Source organism: Artemia franciscana, unplaced genomic scaffold, assembly GCF_032884065.1.
Source record: "Artemia franciscana unplaced genomic scaffold, ASM3288406v1 Scaffold_7368, whole genome shotgun sequence".
NCBI lineage: Eukaryota > Metazoa > Arthropoda > Branchiopoda > Anostraca > Artemiidae > Artemia > Artemia franciscana.
In genome coordinates, this window is record NW_027067468.1 from 1 (window position 1) to 10507 (window position 10507).

Sequence of the window (10507 nt, forward strand, 5' to 3'; positions counted from 1 at the left end):
GTTTCTTACTGTTTAAGTTTCTTACTGTTCGTTTTAAGTTTTAATGTTGCTCCTTACTTTCATTAAAAAAACTTGTTTTTTTTATTTAATTAATATATAGAACTATGGATTTATTTTACTCAACCATGGATTTATAACAATAAAAGCACATAAAATATAAAATACCCGCCGCAAGACTCTGTGACCGGGAATGCAAGGAGAGTACCAGTTTATCAGACCGATGTCTAGGACATAAAACCGAGGAAATCAAAAGAAGAAAATTAAAAGGTAGAAATGTTGAAGGAATTCAAGATACTCCAGCTTGGTTCAATAAGTTACAGGTTCTGAAAGTAAGACAGACAATTAAAACTTGTCATTGCCTTTTTCCTGACTAATTACCAGTCAGGAAATTTTGTACACCAATGTTGCAGTTTTTTCAATCCTGAGGTTCTTAGTGATTAACTTATTCATTTTTATTTTAATTAACTAGATTTATTAATTAATTTCTCCCGAATTATGAATCTCGTCATGTGGGTAATTACATCATAAGCATAGAAGTGGAACCAGGGCCAGCTTTCCTATAGGATTTCTGGCCGATTCCAGGTTATTCCCGGGTTCGACTCGTGGAGTCAGCTTAGTACCTACGAGCTTTTAGAAGTCACTGAGCAGCTATCTGTTAGGTAGCAGCTAAGTTTTTTGTTTCTTTTTTTTTTAGATTGGTTATCTCCTTTCAGGTTTTACTCGATTTTTTGTTTCGTCAGCATTTAGTAATTAGTTAAATTGTTAATTCGTTAAATATATCTAACTAACCCCTACAACTTATTTTTGTATTTTTCTTTGGGGGTTATTAGCAGGCTGGTTAACTTGGTAATTTGTTTTTAACAAAATTGGGTTGACCCAATTGATTATGAACAGTATTTCAAAAGCTATTGTCATTAAATCGTTAAAGTAAAATTTTCCTTTCGGGAAAAGTTATCCGTAACGTATGAGGAAGAGAGAGAGGGAGAGAGACAAATTTACGAGAGAAACACCTGAACACAGCGAACAGTATCTTCGTGACCGACCATCGTCACCTTACAAGCGATTCCGGACCATTGTAAATTAATTGAGAGATCCCAAACCTTGATTGTTCGGTCAGTTGATCCACTAATCAGTCTATTATCAAGTAAGTGAAGACACCTGACTGTACCAGAATGACCACAAAGCGTAATAACTGACCAGGGACTATTCGTACGCATATCCCATACCTGTAACGGATCATCAATTTGAAAATGTCACAAAAGGGAATATGTCTTCATTTCTGATGAAAATACAATAGAGAGAAAATATGCAAATATAATATAATAAATTAAATTACTATATTGTATGTGACATACATTATAATCTTTAAATTATCATGTTATTTAAATTCATATATCATCTATCATAAGCTAACGCTAGTGTTACTAAAAACTAACCACTGTACGAAGCCACCTAGGGCCTACACAGCTGGGGAAATTCCTCCTACATCCCAATCTATTCAAACGTTCACTCTTAACACCCTCCCAAGAAGTTTCCATTTCCTTCAGATCCATCTTATGATCTCTTCCTACCCCTTTCGGAGACAACCTTATCGCTTGGGCCAGGATGGAAGGTCAAAAACACAATCTTTGGCAATCTGTCATCCTTCATACGCAAAACATACCTTAGTCATCCCAGTCTTTCTCTCGTTAAAGTGCTAGAAACCGGGATGCAACCCCATTTTCCATAAAGTTTGCTGTTTGAATTACGTGAAATACGGTGAGTAAAAGGGGTACCCAAAACTACCTGTAAAAAGTTTCTAGAAAATATCTAACAAATCCTCTTCCATCTTCCGACGCGCCTTCGTTTCATACCTATACTGACTACTATCATTACAGTAGCTTCCTAAATTCTAATCGTGGTTCGCAGACTATCTTCCTATTCTTTCCAACTGTTTTCAACTGCAAAATAACATCCTGGGCCTTGACTATTTTAATTTTAATATCTTCAATGCATTCCCCATTTTCACTAACAATACTACTCAGGTAAATGAAGGTATCTACTTGATTAATCTCCTTGTTTTCCAACATCACCCCTTCACCTTCATTTATTCCAAGTCTAAGCGACTTTGTCCTCTAAACGTTAATCTTCAAACCTATTATTGTACCTTGAACTCTCCAAACCTCCAAAAAATAATTTAATTTCCTTACTTTTTCATATAGGAGATTCAAATTATGAGCATAGTTTAAGTCTATGAGAGTTTTAGCCTCCCATTTCATTCCATGCTCTCTCAAAGCCTTTGTTGTCTTCCTCAGGACAAGGTCTATCAAAATAATCCATATAAATGGGGATGGAACGCAACCCTGTTTAACTCCTGATTCAATACGAAACAAGCTACTAGCTCCATTTCCTTTTTGAACTTCAGCATTATTTTGCTGGTACATTTTACTAACATTTTCGTCAGAGGTGCTCAAATTATCAGCATAATCAAAGTTTAGGAGAGTTTCGTTTAACATGAGTTTCTTTCCATGATCTTCCTTAGCCTTCACCATATTTCTTAGGACAAATACCTTGTAAATGGGGATGGAACGCAACCCTGTTTAACTCCTGATTCAATACGAAACAAGCTACTAGCTCCATTTCCTTTTTTAACTTCAGCATTATTTTGCTGGTACATTTTACTAACATTTTCGTCAGAGATGCTCAAATTATCAGCATAATCAAAGTTTAGGAGAGTTTCGTTTAACATGAGTTTCTTTCCATGATCTTCCTTAGCCTTCACCATATTTCTTAGGACAAATACCTTGTAAATGGGGATAGAATTAAACCCTGCTTAACTCTTTATTCACTATGAAACCAGTTACTAGCCTCATTTCCTACCTTAACCACATCAATGTTGAACTCATCACTTTAATGTATTTATATGGTACACAATACAAGGATAGGACATTCCCTAAATCTAACTGAATCAAGCACTTGTTGACAACCTATTAACTTCAAGAGTGAAGAGGCCTGATGACTCAGCCTCTTCTCAATTATTAATTTAGGATTAAAAATTTGGTCGACACGTCCTTTCCCCTCCCTAAAACAACACTGTTTCCTATGTTTCCTAATTAATTTATTTCCTATGGAAACCAAGCTCAAATTATTATTTGCAAAACATATAAATTATTGTTAATCAAAATTAGACAGAATATAATAAGGATGACAAACATAAACAAACTGAGATAATATATGAAACACACACTATTTTTAATAACAAAGAAATGTGGATAAAAAACGGCTTTTTTGCACATTATTCCAGTTTATTAATAGTGACTTTTTGCACTTTTAGAGATTATTAGAAATGTGTAGAAGCATCCAATCTTCTAAATATTATTTCAGTTTATTTGCTGTGTCTTTTTGCGCTTTTTTGCGACAAAAAGGAGGAAACTGGTAAGGGGAGGCCAAGAGGGAGAGATTGTTGGTGCAGGAAGTGGTGGTATTTGGTTGTAAAATGATACACAGTAGGGCTCGGCATCGTTTCTGATTTTAGCTCAAACAGAAACGGTAAAAAACCGCAATTAGAAACGGACGATAAACAGATTCAAACAGAAACGGAAAAAAACGAAATTCCGTTTCTTTTTTCCTATTTTTTTTCCAAAAAACAGAAACGGTCAGTCTTTTTCTTTTTAATGGTCGTTTTAACAGACACTTCCATTTTTTTTCGGTTTATGAAAGTAAAATGAACATTAAACAAATATTGGTTAATAAACAACAAAAAAACAAATATCAAACGGACCAATCATTCCCCAAAAAAGATCAAACAGACGCCAGTTTGCCCCCCCCCCCGCTGAAATTTAGTTTCTTTCAAAATCTTGTCAAAATCTGCAAAATTCAAGCATCAATAGATCAGTTTTATAGTTTATATTTATCTTTATAGTACTATAAAGTACCTTTATAGTGCAAAATAGTTACTTTATGGTACCAAATGGCTTCTTTTTTAGTTTTTACTATTATTTACTTTTGATTTGGTAAAATTGGCTATAACTTCGTCTCCCCCCAGGATTTTGATGAAAGTATCATCATCAGCTCCCTCCGCCTCACCCCCTAGCGTACCAATATATAGCTAAAATTTGCTTATAAAGTATAATATTTTCATAATACTTAGGTATATTTCATTAATATTAACCTAATTTCACTTCTTGAGTGAGGTGGGTTAAAGAGATAAGTACCTATACAGCACAAATGGTATACATCCCATGGACAGAAAATGGACTAAAGAATAATCCATGGACAGGCAGTCATGTCGTCAATAAGTATAAGTCGTCATTTACCAAACAATAGAAAAAATAATAAAGACAAATAATTCAGAGGCAACAACCCAACACAAGGGCTCATCAGGAGAATACACTGGCCTATAGGGTTTCGCCACTTTAAATTCTCTACCCAGCCAAGTGTTGTGGCTACCACAGAATATCCATGGCATCCCCGTGTCAGGTATCCCCCCCAAAATACATGCATATGAAAAAAAAACCCAGCAAATGTAAAACAACCAAGTAACACCAAAACAAGCTTATCCTGTTAATATATCCCTCTTTTTAGCAACAATAGGTAAACTAAATATGATAAAATTTACCAAATCACAAATATTAACTCATTGCAAAAAAAAATTTTCATTGCAAATATATATATATATATATGTATATATATATATATATATATATATATATATATATATATATATATATATATATATATATATATATATATATATATATATATATATATATATATATACTAAAAAGGGGAAAACACCGCCTAAAAGTCATAGAATCTTAATGAAAAACGCACCATCAGATTCTGCTTATCAAAGAAACCTATTGTGGATATTTTAAGCTCCTACCTGCAAAAACATGGAATTTTGTGTTTTTTGCCAGAAAAAAAAAAAATCACAGATGCGTGTTTATTTCTTTTGTTTTTTTTTTCCACAGGGGTGATTGTATTGACTCATTGGTTCTAGAATATTACGAGAGGGCCCGTTCAAACGAAATTAAAACTTCTAGTGCTCTTTTTAAGTGAAGAAAAAAATTGGAGGGCATCTAGGCCCCCTCCCACGCTAGTTTTTTCTCAAAGTCATCATATTAAAATTTTGAGATAGCTATTGTGTTTACCCTAGTGGAAAAATCTAACAACTATGTCTTTGAGGACGACTTAATCTCCCACTTTGACCCCCTGAATGACAAAAGCTGTTTAATTAGACTAAATCTGAAAGTACTAAAAAAAAAACTTTAGCATGAAGAGCGATGTATTGACGAGGGGGCGATTCCCCTCATATAAGTAATAATATCTGTCCATTTTAAGTTTTAGTGTTGCTCCTTACTTTCAGTTGAAAATGTTTTATTTTATTTAGTACATCTATGTAGCTACATTAGCCTACCTTAAATTGCTACTATGTTAAATTTCTCTGATTACAAGCTCCTTCTCATTCAGACATTTTTGAACTAACGAAACTCACCCTGGAAGCTTGGATTGGACTCAATACGTGGGAAAAGTCCAAATCCAGTAAAAGTCGCAAGAATATGATATGATTCTATTCATAACCAAAGCACGGAAAATGAAGAAAACGGGTTTAAGAAAAACAGAAACGGCAAAAACGATAAGAAATAAAAATGAACAGAAACAACAACGGTAAAGAAAGAACAGCTACCTGTTTTTCCATTTTCTAAAAATATAAAACAGAAAACGGTGGAAAATAAAACAGAAAAAGAAACGGTACCGACCCCTAATACACAGAAGCACAAGCAAACAAGTAATATGGCACGAAAAGTATAGAGTAAAGTAACATCAATCAACGCCCTGTCAATCAGTTTTGACTTGTATTTTATAACAATATGCTAAATAAGGTTATGAAAAAATATATTGAACCTTCCCCCATTAAGATTTCCTACTGCTTATATCAAATTAGGGAAAATACATAGTTACATCAACTTATTGTTTACTTTGTTGATTGAATCTTTATAGACGGTGTTGTTTTCCACCTACAAGAACGAATATGTAAAGGAAACGCGTAGAGAGAATCATATAAATTGACGTTTTCTGTGGCCAAATCGGGCTGTCACAAGGCCTCGAGGAGAGGCAACCCTTGAGGTGAACATATACAAGAGCTGGCATGACTTTCAACTGTTCCGTCAACTTAAGATGCTTTGCCCTGTGACTACGGTTTTTGGTTTTTCATCGAAATGGTAAACTCAAAGTTATCATTTAGTATACATTGAGCAATTTAAACATAGCTTAATGTTGCATGTACACTTTTACTGTACAAATCTTTGCATATTAATATTGTACATTATCTCATTTTATGCTTATCTTATTAGCCTTATTGAATTATCATTTCGTCTATGTCACGTCCAAAAATCACATGCGACATTTCCAAACTTCTCAAATAACTGTTAAAAACTATTATCTAAGTTGTTCTCAACAAGGCAATCAGTAGGGCAATAGGTTTTAAATTGTGCATTCATGTGAAAAAAAATATATTACTATCTTATATTATGTGGCTTTCCCGTAGTAAATATTTATCTATCGACCATGTTACGCCTAGAGGTCGTACCTGATATTTTCCCACGTCTGAATTAATTGCGGATAACTATTTAATAAGCTGTTCTCAAAGGAAAAATCGGCAGTACAATGTAGACGATGAGGATTGAAATGTAATTAGACATACTTCGCACACATCATCTTCCGTTTTCAAACAACATAATAAACAATTTTGGGCAATTATTTCAGGAGTTTGAAAATGTCAGATACGTCTTTTAGGCATAATACTAACACTATGTCCAATCCCATTTTAATCCTCGTAAGTGAAACTACCCTGCTCATCGTCTCTTTATGAAAAGTATACCTCCCGGTTTTTGACAATTATCTCGGGAATATGAAAATGTCATACAACCTTTGGGCGTCAGAGCCACAAATTATACTATATATGTTATTGCTAATATTAAATTATTCATATTAATTACATTATTATATAAAACATTACAAATATTAGTTTATTATAAATTTTACAATACGCAAATTATATTATATTATAACATATAATAACATTATTATACATTATAAAAAAAGAGAGAAGAAAAGCGAAAATGAGGTTTCATAAGGTCAAGGAAAATACTGGAAGGAACAAAAACGAATATTTCAAGAAGACGGGTGCTTATTTTCCTTAGCAATATTATGAAAAGTCCCCCCGCCCAAAAAAAATCTTGTTCACATATTCTGAGTCACAATAGAAACGATTTAAACAAAAAAAAAGAGAATAAAATAGATAAAAAAATAAAGTGGATGTTAAAATGAAACAAAACCAAAATTGGAAGAATTAAAAAGCTATCAACGCGGAATAAAAAAAAAAAAAAAAATATGAAACAATAAACCCAAATAAAAAAGGTCAACCATTCCAAAATCAAACAACTAACGATGTTCTCAATTAGAATCAAGACAAATGACTCTGCTTCTCTTTTGTTTTTGTGGTGGCAGGCCAATGTGGTTTACAAAGTTGTCTTAATTATATATTTGTTTATACCGACTAATTATATTAACTAATTACATTCATCATATATATCTTACTGCTTAGGATAAACAGCTTCCTAAATTAAAATCGTGTCCTCAAAATATTGATATTTATTCAATCAAGATCTTAAGTACTGAAAAGCATTTATCAAGATAAGAGAAAAAAAATGTAATACAATAAACCAAATAAATTTTTTGGAAGAAAAACCTTAAAAAGGAAAGAACTACTTCTTTTGTTGATACTGTTACAAATATACACTCTATTGATTGCATACCCTTACTTGACTCTCTGACATTAAGGAAAATCAGTCAAAACCAACCCAAAATCTACCAAAGAGCCAGTCTGTCATCAAATCGATTCCAATTGGTAGTATTTTAAATATATCTTTTTGCTTACTCCCAGAGTACATCCTAAATTATTGTTATGTTCCTAAGAATACCCCCCATCAACCTATAAGTACTGATTTTTATTTAATATTTTGAAAAAAATAACACTTTCCTCAACACAACAAGTGCAACAGTTTTCTAATATTTGGAAAAACATAATACTTCTCTGAAAAAAAAAAAATCTGAAACTTCATCCATCCCAAATAATTTTTTTGGCGAATTCTTTGCTTAATTTTGTTTCTTTATTTAGGATACCAGGTTAATGTGATTCTTTAAGATATTGAACTAATATACACATTTTTGGTCTCCTCAACTCAAGCTAAATGAACTAATAAGCTAGATGACTTCAAATAAGGCTTTACATATAAAAGGAAAAGAACGACAGTTAAGGAGAAAAGACGTACCCGAATAGTTTTGTCATGAGATCCACTAACAATACGAGATCCATCAAATTGAATGCATGTAATGGCCTGAGTGTGTCCTTCAAAAGTACGAACGTGACAATATCCTCGCCTCCAATTTCTTTGTAATTTATACCTCTCAACAAATACCTATAAGGGAATAATTCTATATGACGCTTGTATTGACAACTTGTAGTCGATCCTAACTTGGATAGGGGAGTACGTAGAAGGACATTCCGGCCAAGCGTCTTCCTCCAAATTTTCACAGTCTGTTTCAATTTGTTTCCACGTTTTATGCACTTTATTTTAAGAGCTGGCCTACCTTTTAGAAGCCTTGATCTCCCCCTCCCCCTTGAAAGATTGTCTGTGTACGTTTGTTTCATTTTGCAATTGATTAATAAGCGCCACTTCATTTGACATTTTAAATTACTGCGCATTAATTTACTTCAATTAAATTTACAATTTAATTACTTCAATTTAAATTGCTTCAAGGTTTCGGCTTGCACCTAGCAATTTGTTTTCTGTTTTAATTTCCTAGAATTGATTCTGCTTAATAATGAATGAATATATTTACTAAAAGCTTCATTTAATTTAGTTACGTAATTGCTTGTTTAATTTAAAAGCAAGATGTAAATATCAAAATACAGCAGACACAAACCGTTTTACACACACAAACCTTTTTTCAGCACAAACAAACATTGACATCCATAAGAATATACCCTCAAAGGATGTGTCTAAAACAAGAAATAATGCCCAAACTTTACCCTCAAGCTAGATAAATTCAAAGGCGATCAAAAACCAGGGCTTTGAAATCAAAAAACTATAATTCATGACTAAGCATCAGCACTGTTTCTGCTTTTACGTCTGTTTCTCTTTTTGTCTAACCTTTCTGTTTTTCTAAACCTTTCTTATTTTTCTTAACCTTTCTTGTTTCCAATTTTCTGTTATTCCAAAAAACAGATCAGAAAGGAGAAACAGGTCGCCTGTTTTTGACGGTTCTGTTTCTGATCCGTTTTTTTTTCTTTTCTTTTTTCATCCAGGAGCGACCCGGCTCAATAGTAACCAAAACCCTAAAAAACGGAATTTTGATACCAATAGTAACATCAAAAGAATTGCATTTTTATGCTGATTTTAAATATATAAGTTTCAGCAGGTTTAGCCGTACCCATCAAATTTATGAGCCTGTAAGTTTTATTATTTTTAAAGTTTTTTATTGTTTTAAAAAATAGAGTTGTGAGAAAGAGTCGACCCTTAGCGTAAAGAGCGAGGCGTTGACGAAGTAGCAGCCCCTTTCATATACGGGTAAATTTCTGTTCGTATTATGTTTTAATTTTGCTCGTTACAGGCAGTAAATAAAATTTGCTTTTTTAATTTAATTTCCTGAAAAACAGAAACAGTGCCAATTATTTACTAACTTTGAAATAGATGGCACTGTATTTAATTTTTGTATTTTATCTTATAAAAAAAATAAAATAAAAAAGGCTCGGCTCTACGAACTAATTTTTTAATTGCCTTATGAAATAAATATAAAAAAAGCAAGGCGAAATAGATTTACTCTCTTCCAGTCGACAGACCCATCTTCCTTTCGATGAGAACGCATTTGGCGTTCATGACCTGTTTTCGAGAATGGCCAAGTACTGCTTAAAGCTAAACGCTGCCAGATCTTGTCGTTAGATGCCATACTTCGCCATAACCTGTAAAAATATTCCCCTGATTGTATATGACTGTAATTAGAAACTTCGTAATATTAATATAGTAATTCCAATTTAATTACAAATTTAGCATATAATTTAAATTAACAACTTATAATCATAACAACAAAACTGAATTTTGAACAGATTGAAAAGTTATAACCAGTGGACAATATGCATCCTATACTTGTCTAGAAGAAACTATTTTATCGAATTATTGGTAAATAGCTGCTTCGCACTCAGCTATTTTTAGCCGCATTGAGCCATAAAATCCATAAGCATATCAGAGGTTTTTTTGAAGAGACTTCAAGGAAGCTATAAACTTCGAGTTCTTTCCTAAGCCAGTCAAAAGTTCAAAATGTTTCAATATTTTCATAACAAATCTTATCTTAATTTTTTAAAACATTTTATTCAGCTTTTTTTAATGTTTTTTGAAATTTTTTCGTGTTCAAATCGTACAACTCTGAACAATCTCAGATTCGGAAGCTATCATCCAAAGAAGTG

General features: G+C 32.7%; 1 protein-coding gene across 1 annotated transcript; it reads right to left on the bottom strand.

Annotated features, from left to right (window-relative positions):
• Positions 1 to 166: 166 nt before the first annotated feature.
• Positions 167 to 10003, bottom strand: LOC136043577 (uncharacterized). Its single transcript, XM_065728487.1, has 3 exons — positions 9868 to 10003; positions 8316 to 8462; positions 167 to 1226 (listed from the first exon to the last, which is right to left on the bottom strand). The coding sequence occupies exons 1-3, from the start codon at positions 9991 to 9993 to the stop codon at positions 996 to 998; spliced, it is 504 nt and encodes a 167-aa protein (XP_065584559.1). The 5' UTR covers positions 9994 to 10003; the 3' UTR covers positions 167 to 995.
• Positions 10004 to 10507: the final 504 nt, after the last annotated feature.

Bases quoted from the DNA above. Each gene is read 5' to 3' on its own strand.
- LOC136043577 (XM_065728487.1), bottom strand. From the start codon at position 9,993: ATGGCATCTAACGACAAGATCTGGCAGCGTTTAGCTTTAAGCAGTACT. The intron at 8,463-9,867 runs GTAAATCTATTT...ATTCCCTTATAG, and splicing joins GGTCTGTCGACTGGAAGAGA to GTATTTGTTGAGAGGTATAA. The intron at 1,227-8,315 runs GTACGTCTTTTC...GATCCGTTACAG, and splicing joins CTCATGACAAAACTATTCGG to GTATGGGATATGCGTACGAA.